This window comes from Synchiropus splendidus, chromosome 19 (genome assembly GCF_027744825.2).
Source record: "Synchiropus splendidus isolate RoL2022-P1 chromosome 19, RoL_Sspl_1.0, whole genome shotgun sequence".
Taxonomy (NCBI): domain Eukaryota; kingdom Metazoa; phylum Chordata; class Actinopteri; order Syngnathiformes; family Callionymidae; genus Synchiropus; species Synchiropus splendidus.
The window spans coordinates 9,043,361-9,064,311 of record NC_071352.1 but is presented as its reverse complement, the minus strand read 5'-3'; the positions used below and the strand labels follow the sequence as shown (position 1 = coordinate 9,064,311).

The following is a 20,951-nucleotide window of genomic DNA, read 5'->3' as shown; positions in this document are numbered from 1 at the left end:
TCGTGATATGAATATGTATTTCTTGATTTAAACTTTATCTTATTAACATTATTGAATGGTGTCGCAGGCTTTTTGTAGTTTAATAAATATTCCTGATGTGGCCTGCAGAGTTAAAAATGATGGTGTGAAAAAAGTCTAAGTAACTCCAGGCTCCTTAAGGTACAGAAAACCTCAAAACCTGAAAAAAAATATTATTAATAATAATAATTTTACGGCATATTCATTGACGGCGTAATATACTATTTCCACACCTATCCAGTAGAGGGCGGTAATGCGCCTTCAAGCAGCAGAAGCGGTATGACGGTCAAACTTGAAAAACGAACAAACTCGAGTTAAGGTGTCTTCATGAGTGACCTGCTCGGGAACGGAGCGCATGATCTCTGGTAGTAGTTTTTCTTTTGAGAGAATTCTAGACTGATGAAGAATCTTACATCTCCATACACCCAAATATACAGATATTATCAAACACATAACATGCAAATAAGTTCATCACATTTAAAAAGCTACTTTTGACTTAAAAAATATTATTTTAAAAGTATTTGTCTATATGTAATAACAGTGCGAATGATTGTAAATGTTAGTGACATTGAATTTATTTTTGAATTACCTTATCACAGTTGACTGGACAAATTATTGCATGAACTATAAATGAGAGAAAATAATGGATTTATTTTACTTTTTGGGAGTCCCAACAGGAACTTGAATTTGACGTGTCTGGTGGATCCACAATAGTGCTGGGTAGGAGTGTCAGTCAGGAGAGGTTTTATGATACTGGCGGCCGACCGAAGTCCATGTTCGGGCCTCAAACAACCATCAGTCCACCAGGGCTGTTGGAGCTGCCTGCTGGTTTTTCTCCGGCTCTCCAGCAGTGTAGGTCTGGTCTCACAATACTCGCGACAATGACGATCCGACCGGAATAATTGATATCACTGGACCAAAAATGGACATTCCAGACTATTATCCGGAGCAGCCAGCAGTTTCTGAGCTATTGGCGGAAAGCTATGCTGAAGACCTGTCACCCCTGGAAGGACCATCAACTAGTGAGTTTGAAAGTCACTCAAAATATACAGATATGTATGTGTACGCTTTAGAACGATGAACAGAATTACCGGCTTACCATCAATGCTAACATGTGAAAGTAGCATGTGTCATCGCCTTTGATCCTGAGAATTATGTAAGTGCCATTTCTGTTATCAAGCGAATCAAGCAAAGAGATAAGACACTGTCTGCTGCAGAGGGATGGCAGGTACCCCACGCTGTTCCCTCCTCGGTTGTCATAAACCCGATGACACACATGAATGCCAACACTGACCTCTAGTCTGTTTCAAAAAGTCCAACACTCGTGTTTACTTCCAGCATGGCCATCTGGTCATGGAGCAGTGCTTTGTGATGTGCTAAGGCTTTTGTGACCTTGTCAAGGCAAGAGCAGACTATTCCTTGAGTTAGCTATGCCTGAAAAAACAATCCTTTTCTTTTGTGATAATGTGGAGGTGTTTCCAGGCCTTGAGATGTAGATTCCTGAGATGCCTCTTCATCTGTAGCACGAGTCGAGGGTCCAAATCCAGCGCTTTTTTTCCTATCAAAGAATAAACTATTTACAGTCTGTTGGATGAGCAACGCTGTCTTGGACAGCAGCCAGTGAAAACATATAGATGTGATGAACCTCTTCACCTTACAATCATAACCACTATAATGAGTGGGCAAATTCCACCCAAAAGTAGGTCACACGGGTTGGCATACATCACAACACGCTCCCAGGCTTCACCTCCTCCCGCTGGATTGTTTTTGTGTGACTTTATTGTGGTTGTTCATCAGGTCGCCCAAGAAATTTCGACTCCCAAGCCGAGCCGGAGGAGAGCTGCCCCGTGTGCGGGGACAAAGTTTCGGGGTACCACTATGGGCTGCTCACCTGTGAGAGTTGCAAGGTAAAAACGCATCTCGTGAATTGAAGCCTGGGCCTTTTCTAGATGGTGGCTTCCAGTGGACAGTGGAGAAAAGATTCCTATCCCTTTAGATGGTCTGCCACAGTGTTTAGTTATACCGATTGAAGAACATTGCAATACAGTGGTACCTTGGTTCTCGACCACAATCCGTTCCAGACGGCCGTTCAAGAAGCGATTTGTTCGAATTCTGAATGGATTTTTCCCATTACAAATAATGGAAAAAGAAATGATGCGTACCAAGCCTTGAAACAGGCTTTTGTAGGAGTGAATGTAGAGTGTCTGCTGCAGGTGCGCTGTTCCTCTATGTGTGTGGCCGCTGCATGTGGGAGGGGTTGCCGAGTGAGTGACGTCTCTCCAGAAGTGAAGAGGTGCCCGGTGCGTGTCCAGCTCTGAATGTGCGCTTCTGTGCAGTTTGGCTGTGACAAAGTCATAAACCAAGTCACGCTCTGTCCCAGACTCGCCTCATCCCTGTCCCAGCTCCAGCCCACAACAGGACATCAAACCCTGGAGTGAGCGCTCCAGCACCTCCCCTGTGACACTCTACCACGGTCCAGTGTGGAGACAGGAAAGGTTTTACACCTCAATATGAAGAAAAAACAGTCAGTAAATGTAGCTAACAGGACATGTCTGCATACAGAGGCTGCGTTATACACAATAACAAAGCGCGTCGTGACTCAGCTGATCCGTCCGTGCACGTTATGTTTTTTCCAGCTTTTTTCGGGGGAGTTCGAGTTCTGGATTTTTGTTCGAACTCGATTTATTCGAAGTCCGGGATGTTCGAAAACTGAGGTATCACTGTACAAGGAAAATGATAATTTCTCAATATCATCTGCTTCATGGATGATATCTTGCTGCTTGCCAGTCTCGTGGTTAATACTTATTATTGCAAGACCAGTGAGGCAACAGTTGGTGCATATGGAGTTTCTCCAAATGTTTTTTTTTTTTTTGGAGGGGGGTAAACGTGAGGAGCTTAATGACAGAGCACTGACAACAACATGGTCTCACCCCCTGCCACTACTACTGCAATGACCTAATAAAACAAAACAAAAAATCCAACCCCCAGCTTAACTAATTTTGTTTTATTTATAGCCAACGTTTATTTGTAAGCATGTAATGAGAGTCATAAACATCTCCATACACCCAAATATACAGATAATATCAAACACATAACATGGCAAAAACGTTTATCACATTTAAAAAGCTACTTTTAACTTTGAAAAAATGTATAAATATGGCTATTGCATTAAGTATTTAATTTGTATATATTTTCTATATTTAAACAGTGCGAATGATTGTAAATTATCAGTGACATTTATTTTGAATTACTTAATCACAGTTGATTGGACAAATTATTGTATGAAATATTAATAACAGATGGTCTCACCCCCTGCCACTACTTACGCGTGTGGTGCAATGACCTAATAAAAAAAAAATCCAACCTCCATCTTATCTAATTTTATTTTATTTATAGCCAACGTGTATTAGTAAGCATGTATTAGGTGTAATAAACGCGTAACTACCGGCGAATACGGTCATTTCAATTCGCCTCGTAAGATGCTGAACATGCAGCTTATAGCAAGAAACGGCCTTCATTGAAGCCCAAAAACCGGCTCTGTCACTTGTCTTTTGCCAGGGCTTCTTCAAACGCTCGGTGCAGAACAACAAGCGCTACACCTGCGCCGAGCAGCAGAGCTGCGCCGTGCACCTGTCCCAGAGGAAGCGCTGCCCCTACTGCCGCTTCCAGAAGTGCCTCGCTGTGGGCATGAAGACAGAAGGTACTGGTGTCTCTGTCACCCGCTCAGACGCCGTTTCTGACCGCCTGTGTTGCTCCCCCGCAGCGGTGAGGGCGGACCGCATGAGAGGCGGGAGGAATAAATTCGGCCCCTTGTACCGACGGGACCGGCAGATAAAGCAACAGACCGGGCAGGCGAACGCTGCCTCCGGTGGGATAAAGGCGGAAGCGACACAGAGCTATTGGCCTACCTCTCCACAGCACTGCCCCCCGCTGCACCACCCTCCGCTGCACGGTCACGCCAGCACCTCCGGCGCGCAGCCGTTCACGCTCCCCGCCGGCTTGTGGCCGCCAACTTCACTCGCACCGGTGGTGACGCCTCCGGCTCTGCCTTACCCAGGAATACCCCACCAAGCCCCGCATGGCTACCAGCTGGCGCCGCGAAGTTTCAGCCGCCCCCTCGAGAACTTTCTATCGCAGCCCGGCGGCTCATACTCACCGTCCGCGTCCTCCACCTGCTCCACACCGGGCGCCTCCGCGTCTCTCCCCCAAGCCCCGCCCTCGTCATCCAGCCAGGACTTCCTGACTCAGCTGTTGGAAGGCGAGCAGGACGAGAGCCAGCAGTGCGCCAAAGTGGTGGCCTGTCTGCAGAGAGAGCAGGCCAACCGGGGCAAACACGACTGCCTGAACACCTTCAGCATCATGTGCAAGATGGCCGACCAGACTCTGTTCGGGCTCGTGGAGTGGGCGCGGAACAGCGCGCTCTTCAAGGAGCTCAAGGTGATGGAGCTGCCAATGTAAGGCTGGTGGTTCTGTCTTCAATGATCGCTCTGTCCAGGTGGAGGATCAGATGCTGCTGCTGCAGAGATGCTGGAGCGAGCTGCTGGTGCTGGACCACCTGTGTCGACAGGTCACCTACGGCAGAGACGGCTGCATCTATCTCGTCACGGGACAACAGGTGTTTGTTCTCATCATGTGACGCAATGATGCGCAGATTTCTTCTCTTATGCCATCAATGTGCGAGCGAAAGAGCTGAAATTCGTCATGAAATAATTGTAAAATATCAGCGCCTTATGTCAGTTGTTTGAATATATACATTCAAAATATATATTGAAATTAAATCAACGTCTTAAAATTTAAATTCAAATAAATGAATCGCAAATGAAATATATAATACAGATTTAACAGATTAAAAAGTGTCATCAATTTGCGATTAATTGCAAATTTATTTTAACTAAAAAAGTTCATTTAATTAGACTTTTTAAATGAATTTTCAAGCAACTATTGACAGCCCTAAAATGACTTTTTATAGCTGCTTGAGTGTTTTTTAAGAGTCTAAACTATAAACAGCATGTGTTTTTTTAGTTCGTGGTCATTTAATTGTCTTGTTTTTTTATGCATTAACATTTCTAGTTAAGCGCATTAACAGCATCGAGATTGTCCTGATACATTTTAATGCAATAAAAAGTGTAAAAAATATGATTAACAATAACAATATACATCTTAGAGGAACTTCAAATAACAAATATAAAATAATTAGAGGGGGAAGTTCAAAGAAAAAAGGCTGTTTAATTTACATGTTTTTCATGTGCAGATTGAACTGTCGACCATCATTTCTCAGGCCGGCGCTGCTTTGAGCAGCCTGGTAACAAGAACACAGGACTTGGTGTCCAAGCTGAAGGCACTCCAGTTTGACAGACATGAGTTTGTCTGTCTGAAGTATTTGGTGCTGTTCAACCCAGGTACGTTTTGGAAGCAACAAATATGTTGACTCAGAACTAACCACTATGCTTCTCTGCAGACGTGAAGTCACTGCAAAACCGCCAACAAGTGGAACAAACTCAGGAGCGAGTGAACCGAGTCCTGATGGAACACACCCAGCAGACACACCCAGGACACTCGGACAAATTTGGCCAGCTTCTGCTGCGACTCCCTGAAGTCCGCAGCATCAGTCTGCAGGTGGAGGAGTATTTATACAAACGCCATGTACTGGGGGATTTACCCTGTAACTCCTTACTCTCGGAAATGTTGCACACCAAACAGGCCTGATCCCGCTGCATCCGTGAGCCAAGACAAATGTGTAGCAAGTTCTAACTGATGCACCTTGCCATCAAGTATTATATGTGCTGAGCATTAAACAATGTTTTTCGCATATTTTTGTGTCATTCATAGAGGAAGAAGGTAAAAATGCTCTCAAAAATGTTTATTCACCTGGTCCAGTTTTAAAGGTAAGTATGAGATGAATAAACAACAAATTTCAGGTGGCACAGATTCAATGACAGAAAAGAAAAAAAAATGAAATGAATGAGGAAAAAAAACAAACAGGACCTGAAACATAAGAATAACCAACTAATTCAAACCAAATAAATACACATCAGGTGAAGGGGACTTCTACGGGAGGATTGCACAGAATCAGAATGTGTTCATCTACGACACGACTCAACAAATAAATACAAACCAGGTGCGCTCTGACACAATCACCCTCTCTCATTCAGACAGTTGGAGGCAGTCATGAGGAACATCCGCACGGACGCAGTGGAAAAACTCGTGTCGCAGTATGAATCACAAACATCGACACACACACACACGGTCCTGGGAAACTACATTCCTTCATTATAAAACTGGCTGCGGAATCATAATACAAAAAACAGACTTCTGCACGTGATTTTTTTTTTTAATCCTCAGACAAAAAAAAAAAAAAGTTCCAGCGTTTTCATTTCAAACCTCATTCACGCATCCCAAACATCCAGCTCATGAATGCTCAAGCAGCTTATTCCTAGTTTACAACTGTTTTTTTTTACAAATCATGGTCAATATCAAAGTGATTAGCATTCATTATATATATATATTAGCATCTTTTCGCTCTCCGAGATGATTAAGCCCGCCTCCATCTTTGTTCTGCCAAAGAACCTTTATATAGAGAAGAAAAGGCATGATTCCATTTGTTCAGCTCTGAAGCCACTTCTGCAGCTGAAAAAAAAGTGTATAAAAACATCCAGATGCTGACAGATGAAGGATTCTTTCTGTACTACTGTACTACCTTCCAGAACAAGACACCCCTGAACAGGGAGGGGAGGTGGCCTACATTCATGAGGGCTCTCACTGTCAGCCGAGATCTTTTACTCAGAAGAAAGAGCGAAGAATAACGTCCCTGTGAGCAGCAGACAAAGAGCCCTGGAGATAGAAAAGGCAGCGAAAGGAGAGCAAGCAGGAATTCAGAGATCAACTCTGGCCCGATTAACTCGGGGAAGGCAGTGACCTTTTTTTTTTTTTTTTTTTTTTTAAGTGTTGCGAGAGCGCCTCCCAGTGGCTGGGCGAAGGCAAGGCATTAGGAGGCAGGAGCGTCATTCATTAAAAGGGGACATGTTTACAATCTTGGTAGCGCAGTTCTGTTTTTTCCTTCATGGCACCAACTGCGTCCAAGTCATTCATCGAGTCTGTAGGATGCGAACAATATCTCAAGTGCGCGCAGCAGAAGTAAAAGTTGGCCAGAGTCAGGATTGAAGTCTGCGCATCTATGAGATGTCTTTTTTTATTTTGGGGTGCCTAACTTCTTCGGGGTTCCCGGCCGCTTCTGCCAGAAGTGACTGGGGATGGTGAAGGCGTCCACGCTCATGGACATGGTTTTGGACGGGATACTGGAGAACTGCTTGCGGTCAGACGTGTACTTGTAAATGGACTCCACCATGTCCAGGGTGATGACGCGCGGGCCGTTGCCGGCCAGCCGACTCATCTCGTCGGTCTCTGGGTTCATGGTGTAAACGGCTCTGAACTGGCAACTGGAATCCCTGAAGAGGATGAGGAAGTGGTTGGCCGGGCTCTTCTCGATTTCCTGGAGACAGTGGGCGACATGAAGGGGGCAGATGAAGCGACATGCAAAGCCAGGGTGGTCGCAGTTCCAGCTCAATAGTGGCTCTCTCACCTCCACGATCTTGTTCTTCTGCAGTTCGTTGACCTTTCCCGCCAGGCAGCAGCGAGTGATGGCGTTGTGGATGATGAACTTGTTGGACTTGAAACTTGGCTCCCTGTACAGCTTGGGACCTGCGCAGCACATTTTCAAAAGGTCAGCGCACATTGTTTGGCCATCAGGACGGCCACACTCACCGGTGTATTCAGGGATGGAGGCGGAGGAGGAAATGGTGGAGCCATTCTCCCAGTCGCCGTTCTGAGCGCTCATTTTACCTGGCGACCTCAGCCGTGAAGGTGAGTGAGAGCGGCTGAAGAGATGATGGAGATGTTAAATGAACCGCTCTGCTGCAGTTAGATGCAACTTCTTCATTGAATTCAGTTAATGAATACCTGGCAGGTTTTCGCACATTCAGTCCTCCAGGGTCATTTGCCATGGACGACAGATTCATGGTGGAGTGGGAGTAGACCTTGTTTAGCCTGGAACCTGGACCACGATTCCCAGAGGTTATATGACGCAGAATAAAATGCAAAGACGTTACAAGACTGTTACCTAACAAGCCCCGGACCGGACTTTGCGAGAGGGCGGAGTCATCCCTGAACACGGTCTTGGGTCTCTGCTTCTTGACACCGCGCACTGTGGTGGGTTTCTGCCTCAGAACCTTGTCCAAGTCCTCCATGATCTTCAGCTGCTGCCGGCGCTCGTACTCCTGCCGGGTGAACTCTCCGCGGCGCTGCGGGGTCCCTTCGGCTGACGGTGTGCGGGAACCCGAAGGAGTGCCTGGTGTTTGGGGCTGTTCCTCGCTCTTTTTCCCCCAGCCTTCAATGACCATCCACTGGGGTTTGCTATACATGTGGAAAGCTCTTTAATGCTACAGTATAAACTCAAAAACAAAGCGCATGAATCTCACTTATCATGATAATGAAGGCCTTACTTTGACTCTTTTTCTTGCTCCTGTTTGCGCCTCTTCATCTCCTCTGTTCTCTTCTGCTGCTTCTCCAACAGGGCTGCTCTTCTCTGGGCCATCTCGTCCTCTGTTCTTTCCTTGTCGTCCTGGAAGTTAAGCCAGGTTTTGAACACAGAATTTTCAGGTCTAGTTTCAGGTAACTCGACGGAAAACTCGCCTTGAAAAAGAAGCCCACGCCTCCTTTCATCTCCGGCTCGGTCCTGTCACTCAAGGCGTCCGATAAAGCATCAGCTTCGGGTTCCTCCTCCTCTTGCCGTAGGGCAGATAGAGGGATCTCAATGAGGCTGCTACGTTTCCCATTCATCACCACGGCAGCTGCGTCACTCTCAAAAGAGCACTCTGAAGGCGCACCGGAGCTGCAGGCTCCATTTGTAGGCTCATCTCTTTTGGACGGCGACCGTTCCCCCGTGTCCAGGTCCATGCTAAATATACTTTGATAGTCGTTGAGGCCGTCTTCCGAGATCGTGTCGTCCGCCAGGGGCCGGGAGGTCCGAGGGATCGGTGTGGACGATGGGGTCGGTGTGGGTACAGGCGTCGACACAGTGGAGCGCAGCTCCTCTAATCCGTCCGAGTCACTGATGGAGAAGGAAGAGGAGGTCTGGACCTGGGTCTGCGAGGGGTTCACTCGGCGTAGATGCGGAATGCGATCCACGTTTGTAGGAGTGTTGAGGACTCTGGCCAAGGTTGGGACTCTAGCGTCTAACTGTCGACTGTGCTTGGGGCTCTTAGGGGGAACAGACTGGGCTCTTCGCTGGGGTTTTGGAGATTTGGGAGGAGTGGTGTAGTTCGCAACTCTGTGGGAGCCTGGGCTTAGATTCCGGGGGGACCCGCGGGACAAGTGCGCTGGGGACGGTGCTTGGGAGGAGGACTTGGGACCAGCTGGGATGACCCAGGACTTGTTCGCGGGGCCTGCGGCCTTGTTGTTGATGAGCTGGTTCTGCTGCTCGGTGAGTCTCTGCATGTCGCTCTGTAATGAGCTCAGTGCTGCAGTCAGCTTCGACACTGCGTTATTATAGTCCCCGAGAGGAGCCGCTTTCTCTCCGGGTGTTCCGGAGCTCCTCCCCGCTGCGGCGGCGGTCTCGTTGGAGGCGACAGTGTTGATTTTCTGTGCGCCTCTGGCGTTACTCTCATTGTCCACTGGGGGGCGGGGTTCGCCTTGTCTTGCTTCATCCTCCAGCCCTGCCAGCCTCTCATCCAGTGTTAGACGTGAGAGGGATTCTTCAGTGGAAGACTTTCTCAACGGAACACTTCCCTCCTCTTCCTCCTCTCCTTCACCTTGCTCCTTTTTTAGCTGCAGGAAGGCGCTCTTACCCAGCCTTTGCCGGTGCTTCGCAAAAATGGCCTCAATGCGTTTCTTCTGAGCCTCAATCGCCCTTCTCTTTTCTTCAAGTCGAACCCCCAGGTCAGACATTTCGTTATTAAGCTCTGGGTTCTTGCTGGGGCTTTCTTCTGTCTTCTGTGCCCATGTGGTCATCTGAGGAGCCGGTTGGCTGGCTTTGGGCGAGTCCGTGACCTGCTTCTTTTTCCGCTCGGCGAAGGTGGTCATCTTCACCCCGCTGTCTGAAGAGTCATGTGTTCTCGCAGAACCAGCAGCGGGGGTGTTGGGCGTGGACTGGGCCTTGGGCAGGTCTTCTGATGCGTCTGAGTCCACGCTGCCGTCCCTCAGAACTGAATCGTCGTCGCGGGAACACTCAGAGCCGTTCCTGGTGCGACCCACTTCATTGGATTCCCCTGCAGGTCGGAAAAGAGTCCCGGAGCGAGACGGAGCGGAGCTGCTGACCGGCGCAGTGGGCTTAGCGTGTCGGGAACCAGCGACATCATCAGGAGAGTGGAGGTAGAAACCGTCAGGGGCTCCGTCGGGGTGTAAACGAGGCTCCATTTTGCTGTCGTTGTGGATGATTTGAAGCGCTTCTTCAATCGTGGGCAGCTCCCCAGTTTCGCTGCTACCAACACCGTTCTCTTCTGGTAGCCGCGGTACATTTGGCGACTGGCTGCTCCATGAGCTTCTCTGGGACCCACTGGAGCCATGAGGTTTGCTACTGAAGTGGCTGACGTATTCAGGAGGGGTGTTTGGAACCCGGGCCATGGCCTTGGATGCTGGGTTCAGCTGGTCTGAGCTCACAGAGCGGGTGATCACAGGGTTCCCCATGACGATGTCCACATCACTGTCCAGGCCAAAAGGAATGCTGAAGGACACCGCTGAGAGAGGGCGGCTAAAGCATTTCAGTGAGTATTAGCACATGGATTAGCAACAGGTATCGGTGAGCGTAAGGGTGGTACCTTAAGGATTTCCGGCTCCAGGTCTTTCCAGCGCCCTCTAAATGAGACATTGAGGTAGACTGATTCAAAGAGCCTGAATGCAGTGAAACACAACGGAATGAAAGGCATGCAGGACCAACACATGAACGAAAAGAATCAGATGCACAGAAAAAAGCACGACTTGTACAGACACAAAAAAACCACACAGATGACGCAAATGAAAATACAGTGGTGCCTCGATCATGATATGGCCTGAACTGACAGTTGCACATTTTGTTAAGCCCCTTGAAACAACCCCTGTTATGGATCAGAGGCACTGGAAAAAAACCCAATGTGGAGGGTGAAGGAGGACAAGGACCAACTCGAAAGACATTGCTAATAGCCCTAGGCCAGACATGGTTAGGCCCTAGCCAGAATTTATGTTGCCCTCATGAGGTCACAGCAAAACTGCACAACTAATTCAGAAGCAATGTGACTTTTACATAGATCATTGCTATTTTTTATGGACACCCCCCCAAATTGTCCGTTTTTCTCTTACCGTAAGTTACATTAAAATCCATATATTTACATTCATAGTTAACATTAATTCTGAAAATAAAATATATTTTGAAAATGTCTAATAACCAAGTGGCTGCAGTCAAACTTACTAGATTGGTCAACAGATTTAGACCAAGATATTCACCACACAAAAACACTTCAAATCCATATGATGGATATTGACAACTTTTAAATAAAATGTGTATGAAATCAAATAATGACAAAAACATATTAAAGTAGGGATTATTAATACAAATATATGTATATCGCCCTGATATTGAGGAAAAAAGACACAGGTTCCAAACATAATAAATGAAGGTTACTTGGCCTCTCTCTTTTTCACCTAACTTTGCTTATGGAGTCAAGCATCAACTGAGTCTCTAGGTTTCTGTCCAAAAAAAACGAAATACTATTTCACTTTTGTCACCTTTGTTGCTGTTGCTGCGTGCAACAACCTTAATTTTAGTTTTTCCCCAGAAATAAGGGAAAAAATTGCATAAAATTTGTGGTACATTTTGCAACTCAGGTCAGTCTCTCTTAAACAGATGGAAGAACGAAAAGGCTCTTTAACGTCACGGTTGCCGACCCCTGATATATGCCGAGTAAAATGACAGCAAAATGACATAGCCCTCCCAAGCCCGAGACGCTCATATAGTGAGGCGCCATTGTATTGGGGAGCAGTTGATCAATTCTCACCCGATGCAGGAGAAGAAATTGGGAGGAAGGGTTTCCTGAAGATTGATGGTGACGTGCTGGGAAACAGAAACCATTCCACATTAAACCGGGTGAACCACAAAGGCCGAACTAAAGATTATTAATGGCTACACCCCACCTGCTGTCGCTCACACTACTTGGTGTCACTGCTCCGGATCCATCTGCAGAAAAATAAATAAACTACTTTGAGTGCACAGAACTGTTCCCCATGGTTCATGCAGTCAGAATTACTATCTGATAAGAGCAACTTTTATCTGCCACTTACTTAAAGTGTCAACAGGTTGAACAAATTCTGGCTTTTGTACTTCAAACCAGGAGAGGAGTTCTGCCAGGAAACTCAGCAGATTGCTCTGAAGACATAATACATGAATTGTCAAAATGCTTTGAGTGAGATAAATGTTCTGCGGATAGGAAAAACCTTGAGCTCCTGAGGCGTGTAAAACATATCCTCCAGTGCCAGGTGACAACAGCTCTTCAGACAACTCTCGCAGAATTCCCGAATTAACTGCAGGTTGTACAAACTGTCTGCAGCTGTCATTGATTCCTTCATGCAAACATCTTTGGGAGAAGCAGATCAAGGCGTAAGAAGGCAAACAGAGTAGCACTGATCTTCATGTGTAATGGTTTCTGGAGGCACCTTCCAGCCGGAGCAGGCCAGGACAATAGTAGTGGATGACCGCCGCGACAGCACAGCCACTGGACAGGTCTGAAACTTCAGTGACCGATGGAAACACAGGCTTATGTTTGGACTGGATTATATCCTTTCTGTAGCGAATCTGGAAAATAAAAATGCATTTATCATTTATTTATTTAAACAGACTTTACACACACATATAAAGCAATACACCATTCATTAATGTCTTGCTTTTTCTAGCTAATGGTGCAATATTTGTGAGGACAAACTCAGGACATGCTCGGAATGAAAAGTTAAAAACACCCCATTCAAAAAAAAAAAGGTGTGTTCAGTGATCCCAAATATGCACACATGTATGTAAAGAGACGACAGGCCAAACTGGTTATCAGCCAGAGTTGGACGCAAGCGTAGGAACCTCATGTACACATGCAATCGAAGCAGTGAGTAGGTGATGCCACCCCAGTGATCAGAGGGGAGTGGAAATGAAGGCCCACCTGAGAGTCAAATATTTGCTGATAAATTTGATGACACTGGAATGATGGGAGGAAAGAGGCAAGCAGCGCAGGAAAAGAGGGAACTTACAGGAACAAGTTTCCAATACCAGCGAGTAGGACACTGTCAGGGAGAAGCAAGTGCGGGGAAGAGAAGAAGAAGGAAATGGAGAACAGGAGTGCAAATAGAGGGAATACAGCAACAGTGGAAGAACTAGACAAACAAGAGATCGAGCTGTGAAGACAGTCGTCTCTTTAAATGGGAACTGTAATGACAGAGCGGAGCCGCTGCCCAAGAGTTATTTTTCATTGTGACAGGCACTTGAGTTGGGAGAAAACTGGGGAACAACAATGATAAATACAAACAATGTTCACTCACAGTGGGCTGAAGTGGCTGCTGGTCTCCAACAGTGTTGTCTGCTTCATTATGGGCTGCTTCAGTTCGCTCTCTCAGCTTCTGGTTCAACTGAGAAACAAGTGTGTGAGTTAGCTCCCATCGCTAAATGACAAATAATATTTCTTCAGCGAGGCAATGACGTGGCATCTGTTTTCCATTTACCTTGTTAATCCAGTAAAGCAGAGCATCCTCCCACTTAGATTCCGCTCCCAGGAGGTCAGCAGAACCGCACGTCTTCACCATAGTCACCGTCTCCATGGCTCCCACGGCCATCAGGGCGTCCATCACCGCCAGGTGAGCGCTCTGCAGGGAGCGTCAGACGCGTTCAGCGACATGTTGTACACACATTATGAAATTCTCAAACAGTTTGTGGGAAATTAACATCTCATATTCCCTTCTGACTGAGCAAACACAGTCAAACAATTTCCAAGCTACCTCTGGGGGTCACCAGAGCCACAGCCGTGTGTCAGCATAACCCCTCCTGATAGTGGGCAAACATGAGTAGACAAGGGTGAACTTTGGACCAGTGTTTGTGCAATCATTAAATAGGCAATGAAGCTGTAATATGCCAACATATAAGCGCCGTCATTCCCTTTATTTGTGAAGAACAGTCTCTAAAGCAACTTGAAACACGGCTGAGCGACTTCAGATGACTCAATGGCTTGAAGAACGTGATGTAATGAAAGATAAGTCAACAGCCTCTCTACAGCAAGCTGTTGAACTTGTTCCGCACGACCAAACCCTCTGTCGAGTTGACTTTTCACGTTCCATATGAGCCGCACGCTCAGTTGTCAATATTTCTCAGCATCAGATTTTCATACCAAAGAGCCAATTAAAGCAGGCTTTCTGGTAATGCCAAGAGCCTATTAAAGTGAACCACTGGCATGATCAGCTCAGTCTGGGAGAGCGCCTTAACTCTATAACCCCGTTACCTCATTAGAAGTTTAGGTCCAAGGCAGACAGAATAAATGCAGAGATATTTCAATGAAACAGGAAAATATTTTGTGTGATCCACACTGCAAATGTGGACGTGACGTGAGGTGTTGCTTGTGTGAGGTCGGCAATTCTGAACATGCACATTTCTCTGTTTATGGATTTGCTTCCAGGAACAAATGGCTGATCAAATGTAACATTCCAACATGGTTTGTGTCTTTCTTAGTTCAAGGTCCGCACCGCAACACTTTCCCCGGTACAAATAATTAATTCTGGACGCCGGTCAAGAGAGGCACATTCCTTCTTCTGGGCCCACCTCAACCTACCGCCTCAGTTTTGAGACTAATCTGCACAAATCAGTGCCTGCTTGTTTTTGCTACTTACTAATTCGACTTTAACAGGTCAGGCATTCCTCCTTTGACAGCTTAGGTTACCCGCTCACAGGGGGGGTGGTGGCCATCCAGCTGCAGTTGAAATGTCTGCCTACTCAACCCTGATGCAAAGTGCTGACCTGGGAAGAGCTGGCACAAGAGGCCCGCTCTGCCACGGCAGGCTTGTCTGATACTATTGGGTCGGCCCAGATTAAATGAATTGAGTCCCAGCTGCATGATGGACGGAAGGTGATTTTGATTTGTTTTCAAATACATTCAACAGAAGCTACTACAAAAAAAAAAAGCAAAATATTTTTAACTCACTGCATGTCTGATCTCGCGATTTACTTATATTTAACAAAAAATGTCCATTTGTTTTTTAACCAAAAAAGTACTTCCTTTTTGCAAACCACTCATGTATTCTATGACAAAGTAGTAGTAGAACTGAAAAGTCTTTGGCACTCCTCTCAAGAGCTAAACTTGAAAAGCATGTCTGCTCTCTCATGCTGGTTCTATTCCCCTTGCAGCCCGGAAGTCTGAATTGGACATTGTTCAAGAGAATCGCTGGTGTTTCTTGGAGCGTGTGCTCAGTTTCAGCAACAATGTTGGCACACAAACATTATCAACCACCTCAATGGCAGCCTTGGCGACGGTACCAGTGCTGCCGTTAAATATTCAGATGAGTGAGACGAGTGTTCATCATAACAACTGGTGCTGATTGAAGTGGGTGGGGGCACAAGCCCAGGAGAGCCCGCTAAGCTAAATCACAAGTCTCCCTAATGAGAGGGGAGAGAGGAGCAAAACACTGCGCAGCCCGCCAGATCACCATAACAACCAATCAGCTGACCCACAATGCACCTCAACACAAGCCTGGCCCGAGCTCTGATCTGAGCTTTTGGCCAGGCATCAGCCCTCTGTTCAGACTCCACATCCTAGACATGTTTAAAGGCCATTAACCATGGGAATCACAGCCTTTGTATTCAATGACAAAAATCTCTGATCCACATAAAATATATTCATTAAAAGACCAGACAAATTGTGTCATAATCTACCAGAGAATTTATGCAATATTTTACGGATGATTATACGGATTATAATGACAAAATCTGATTATGTCTACATTATGACCCCACCCCCACGCCACTGCCTTGTGTGTACTGAGGGGAGACAAACAGGGATCAGGCAGGTCTGGGGCCCCGTCGGGGATTTAGACAGGACTCACTTAAAGCACGTAGCGAAATGAGAAAAAACATATAAGCTACATTCTTCACATAGAATAACAACTGCTGTACACACATGGGTCATTGTACAAAAAAAGCCCAAAACATAACAAAGGATATGAGCTTGTGTTCTGTTGTTTTGAGTGAAATATTCCAGTTAAACCCACCTTTAAAGAAACAAAAATCATCGATTACACTTTCTGTTACTTTACTTTCTGTTTCTCCACTTAAGAACTGATATTTTAACATCCTTATAACCCCAAAACTCACAAATGTGGGGGGAGGCCGGCGTGTGATTGGCAGCGTTGTTGCTTCCCTGAATCCTGGACAGTGACGTCGGGTCTGCACGACCGCCAGATTATCTCTAATCTTCACAGATCTTTATCCTCAATCTGAGGAGTGAAATGGGCTGGGCCGCAACCAGGACACTTGCTGGTGGGGGACCGTGCCCCATATCCACGGTACTGATTCCAATATTTAGGTTTGGGGTTGATAACACAGTGAAACACTCCCTCTGTGTGAAAATACTTCCCTAAAGGTGGGAATATGAAACGTAATTTTCTCTCACAGAGAAGCTTTGAAATATTGCAGGGCAGCGGATTGCGGCCGCTTTAAAGCCATTTCCTGGCCAAGACCCACATTGATGTTCCATCTTTCACGCTGCAGCAGGATGACCCACTTTCATCACTTGGCCCACAGTAGCGGTGTCACCAGCACCCTTGGACCAGCCAGACAGACTCATGTCCCAAAACAGCCGTGGCAAAAAGAGCAACGGATAAGACCGATGTTGAGGCTCAAAGATTTGTACTACATACTAATATTTATAATTAAAACCGCACATTGACTTGGAGTAAACGAATGCAACAACTTGAATCAGACGGGAGAGAACAGGAGAGAGTGGATTCATTGTCAAGAGCTGAGAGGACAAACCAGTTTCACATGATTAACTAAACAGCCAAGCCCAGGGTTTCCTCTCCACACAGCAGCTAAGGTTTCACCAGAACTATTTGGCTATTGTACTGACACAGATCTGTTGCATCTTTTGTGCTCCGGCTCTCCTTCACCATCTCCAAACACACACACCGTGGGATTAATAGGGCCTTCCCTTGTGTCACTGCCACTGCCCCAGTCTTGGCAGCTGGATCCACTCATCCTCTGCGATGAGCTGAGGCAGTGTAGCAGGGGTGAGGGGCGGTGTTGAATGAGTGGGGTCTTTTTGATGTCCTTTAATCCTCTGAATCAAAGCATAAACAACTCCTGATAAGGACAGGGAGGACCAAGTGACCGGTGCCACGTGGTAATAATGAAGGCCTGACAGAGAGACTTCTTGACAGTAAAACAAGATCGACGTACCATTTTAATGGGCTTCTGTCGAAGGTCTGCATCCGTGACCGGCATGTCCCGGTCTTTTGGGACAATTCCCTTCTTTGTGAAGAGCTGCAGCAGCGCAACATTGTCTTTAGGCTGCGCCTCATTTTCTGTGTTCACCAGTAAAAGGCTGTAGGTGCGACAGTAAAGCTCCGATGATTGTAGAAGGCGCGCAACTGGAGGTTTAAGGTGCTCCTGCTCATATTGGTCACAGTAGAAGGGGTCACGCAGCTCAGCAGGGACATTCTCTAAAAGACAAGACAGAACAAGACAAGTGAGAGGTGCGTTTCATCATCTCACCTTTTGTTTTGACCAATTTTAGAGAGAGAACTGTTGTTGTGCATTATGGGACATGTAGAATGCATTCACCACTTTTAGACTCATCAGCTAACCTCTGTATTTGGACTTCAGGGAGGAAGCCCACACAAGTATGAGGAGAACATACACAGGCCACACGGAAAGGCTCTTATTTCGCCCAAAATCCAGTTGCGTCAGGTTGGACCTTCAAATGTGAGTTTCTGTTTCAAATGTGGAGACCATGCCGGGGCGAACGGCATACGTTTTCTAGAATTGTTTTGGCTTTCACCTTAAAAATATCAATTTCATAAATGCCCTTTAATGATATAATTCAATCAAACTGTATTTATATAGCACATTTCACGCAACTGCAACTCATACCATACATGCACATACTCTAGCACACATGCAAATGTAGTACAGGTCACAGGTAAATGGACGGGTTGAGGAAGCACTGCAGTTTGTTTGTTTTATTTAATTTAAACCACATTCCATTTAAAGATTCTCAATGTGTCTTATACGTTTCAAAATCTACTTTCAAACCTCAAATGAGAAAGTTATGTTTCAGTTGGATTACAATGAACAAAACAATGCACAAGACAAAATCAGAGATTTTTCAGTTTTATAGTTTCACTATGACTCTAGGAGTCATAGTGAAACTATAAAACATAAATAAAAGTCAAAGGGCCGGATTTGGCCCCTGGGCCGCAATTTGCCCAGGTCTGGTCTACGCAGTAGGGACTAGGTGAGGATGATCTGTCGGGACCATGGGAAGAACCAGTCAAGAGTTAAGCCCCCCTTTCAGGCAACCTGAAACAATGCTCTGTGTGGGGAGGACCAGTGAGCAGTATTTGATCTTGAGTTGTGTGTACCAAATGAAACAACCAGCCAAGTTGAATGGTCTTGGAGGTAAATAACTTATAAAGGCCTACTGAACTGTGTTTATTTTATCACCAGCATACCAAACTTATAGAGATGTTTAGTTTTTGTATGCACTTTTGAACATCTCCAAAAATGCTTTCATAATTTTCTAATGAACAACATACATACAACATACATATTGAGAGCCCCCTCTTTAAGAAAACTGCTTTTCATTTTGAAGGAAGGACGCTTTATGAATTATTTCAAAGCTCAAGAGACGCTCTGGAATCCTGTTTCTAGTGTGGCAGCTTCACACCTTCAAAAGACAACTCAAACGCATCATAAATATCTGAGACAGAAACTTCAGCGTTTTTATATACAGCTGAGAGTTTGTTTTCAACACAGCTGATCATTCAACAACCAGAAAACAAAGTAAATGGCCTCCTAAAAACACACTCCACGCACACCCACTGCTGAACTGGTTTGACTGCAACCAGATTAAACCAGAAGTCAACTTGACTCACCGTGTGTGCAAACAAAGCAGCAAATTAGAGTCCCGCACGGCCCTCAGAGAAAAAGTTTCCAAATGCGTCGCCTTGAAATGTCCAACAAAGAACCCAGATTCTGTTTAGGTGTTTAAGATTATCTGCCATAGGAACACAGCAGGTTATTACAGGGTAGGTGCCACTGGAGCGTATCAACTCACAAGTCATGCTATGAATCCACTGACATCAGTCAACAAAACGCCCAGCTCAGGGGTTCAGACACTGTTTGCGTTTCAATGACTACAAGTCTTGTCCACAGTGCGTCACTGAACAAGACACCATCTGGAGAATGGTCGAATGTCTCTCATGATGTGGGATGGCTAGCAAAATACCTTCAGTAACAAATATCTTTGCCTAAGCCAGTAGAATTTTAAATTTTTCACAACATATTTTGTTACAACTCTCACATATTTTAACCCAAATATTATGTACTTCAGTAAAGTTATTGACACTGTGACCCAAATGCTACACAACTCAGGGGTCATTCAACTTTCACTGAACTCCACTGCTCCATAACCTTTGAAAACATAGCCAAGCGACCTTCTACCTCAGTCAAACCTGCTGGTCACACGACAAACATTAGCATAGTTGGCAGATTAACAGAAGCACACATATTACTGTGAAGGTTTGGTGATTGTGACATGGATCATAAACAATCACAAACATATTACATTTCACAATATCACGCTGAAACATCTGATGAAATTAATATCAATCTTCTTGGGTTCAGTTTGAAGTCACTTTCTGCCAAAAAAAAAAAAAAATCCTCATGAGGTGAAGAATGAGTGAAAAAAAGTACTTCTTTCGAACAAAGCAGGTTCTGTTTTACAGCCCCTTAATCCAGCCGTACTGTGTGGAGTTGTGTTACCACATGTGATCAACACATCTGAGTGATTATGTTCGACTGTAATAAGATCCTAATGAGACATAAGAAAAAAGATTTGTTCAAAAGGAATTATGAAGTGCAATAGTCTGGGGGTTATTTTGTTTTTTCTCCAAGCCATTTGGGATGAAAGGGTACTTTAGTTATGTTTTCAAATGAGGATCTCTGGAGTGTGATAAACAATTCATTGGCATTACCATTTATTTTGTGTCAAAAATTCAGGTTTCAAAAATGGAAAATATAGACTCATATAACAATCTAATCTTCACAGACAGACTGAAGGTAATGTGAAGAGTAACGCGTACATAAATGCTTTCTTTTACAGTGAAGAATTTGGGCAGGTTTATCTTCAGGCTAAGAGAGACAACAGGCAAGACACATTGTTTAGTTTTTTTTCTTCTTTTTTTGGCAACAAAGGCTGGACGAGTACCTTTAGTAGTCCTCACTGAATTGGGTGAAAGAAGGTGGGACACCAAAACCAAAAACCACACCAAAAACTCTCGAAACCTCTGATGTTTCTGGAAGAGAACTGTAAATCCTCATTGACATTTGGAGAACTATCTATTGCTTCCTCGAGTTGCAATCAAACCATGAACCTTAACCACTATAGCGCCATTGTGGTGCAGTTTCATATCTTGATGCATTTCTTGTATGATTCTAATGAAGTGCAAGCTTTCTATATACATGGATGTTGAGCACTCAACTATTGGACGAAAGCCAGGAGAACACATGCCAAAAATCTTGCAGTCCACAACAAAACAATCAGGTGTCAGACTAGATTTGGCATGTGAATTCATAACAAGGATTTAAAAGACTAACAAAGAGCTGAGTGACAGTGTCATAGGACGCTTGAGCTTTCAACTTCCACCCTGAAGAAATATCCTCAAGTTAC

At 45.4% G+C, this 20,951-nt stretch overlaps 3 protein-coding genes across 9 annotated transcripts in view; 2 read left to right on the top strand and 1 right to left on the bottom strand.

Annotated features, from left to right (window-relative positions):
- The first annotated feature begins 336 nt into the window (after positions 1-336).
- Positions 337-6,285, top strand: nr5a5 (nuclear receptor subfamily 5, group A, member 5). 3 transcript variants are annotated; one of them, XM_053851464.1, is made up of 9 exons: positions 337-383; positions 687-870; positions 954-1,040; positions 1,816-1,925; positions 3,577-3,718; positions 3,782-4,455; positions 4,514-4,633; positions 5,270-5,417; positions 5,477-6,285. In XM_053851464.1, exons 2-9 carry the CDS (start codon positions 792-794, stop codon positions 5,722-5,724), a joined length of 1,608 nt encoding a protein of 535 aa, XP_053707439.1. In that variant the 5' UTR covers positions 337-383; positions 687-791; the 3' UTR covers positions 5,725-6,285. The 3 variants fall into 3 exon arrangements, with proteins under 3 accessions (XP_053707439.1, XP_053707438.1, XP_053707441.1); XM_053851463.1 differs by having other exon boundaries at positions 687-874; XM_053851466.1 differs by lacking the exons at positions 687-870; positions 954-1,040 and having other exon boundaries at positions 5,477-6,284.
- camsap3 (calmodulin regulated spectrin-associated protein family, member 3) overlaps positions 5,845-20,951 on the bottom strand; it is a 17,716-nt gene continuing 2,609 nt past the window's right edge. For 2 of the 5 annotated variants that reach the window (XM_053851460.1, XM_053851457.1), the window contains exons 2-18: positions 17,459-17,721; positions 13,744-13,884; positions 13,564-13,650; positions 13,276-13,308; positions 12,697-12,835; positions 12,478-12,617; positions 12,325-12,409; positions 12,178-12,220; positions 12,042-12,097; positions 10,830-10,902; positions 8,707-10,762; positions 8,517-8,635; positions 8,135-8,427; positions 7,975-8,068; positions 7,780-7,892; positions 7,598-7,716; positions 5,845-7,507 (exon numbers count right to left, since the gene is read on the bottom strand). In XM_053851460.1, the coding sequence (XP_053707435.1) occupies positions 7,208-7,507; positions 7,598-7,716; positions 7,780-7,892; positions 7,975-8,068; positions 8,135-8,427; positions 8,517-8,635; positions 8,707-10,762; positions 10,830-10,902; positions 12,042-12,097; positions 12,178-12,220; positions 12,325-12,409; positions 12,478-12,617; positions 12,697-12,835; positions 13,276-13,308; positions 13,564-13,650; positions 13,744-13,884; positions 17,459-17,721 (4,154 nt within the window). In that variant the 3' untranslated portion in view covers positions 5,845-7,207. Of the gene's footprint in view, positions 7,508-7,597; positions 7,717-7,779; positions 7,893-7,974; positions 8,069-8,134; positions 8,428-8,516; positions 8,636-8,706; positions 10,763-10,829; positions 10,903-12,041; positions 12,098-12,177; positions 12,221-12,324; positions 12,410-12,477; positions 12,618-12,696; positions 12,836-13,275; positions 13,309-13,563; positions 13,651-13,743; positions 13,885-17,458; positions 17,722-19,155; positions 19,317-20,951 lie in introns of those variants that run through there. The other 3 variants (XM_053851461.1, XM_053851459.1, XM_053851458.1) reach the window with 3 other exon arrangements.
- Positions 17,909-20,951, top strand: part of LOC128750860 (myosin heavy chain, fast skeletal muscle-like) — a 24,309-nt gene continuing 21,266 nt past the window's right edge. The window contains exon 1 of the mRNA XM_053851454.1: positions 17,909-17,983. The gene's annotated coding sequence lies outside the window, so the exon portion shown is untranslated. The remainder of the gene's footprint in view (positions 17,984-20,951) is intronic.

What these genes read in the sequence shown, in the direction of transcription:
- nr5a5 (XM_053851463.1), top strand. Translation starts at nt 766, where the DNA reads ATGATACTGGCGGCCGACCGAAGTCCATGTTCGGGCCTCAAACAACCA. An exon ending in CCTGGAAGGACCATCAACTA is followed by an intron (nt 1,041 to 1,815) that starts GTGAGTTTGAAA and finishes GTTGTTCATCAG; the next exon opens with GTCGCCCAAGAAATTTCGAC. An exon ending in ATCTCGTCACGGGACAACAG is followed by an intron (nt 4,634 to 5,269) that starts GTGTTTGTTCTC and finishes TTTCATGTGCAG; the next exon opens with ATTGAACTGTCGACCATCAT.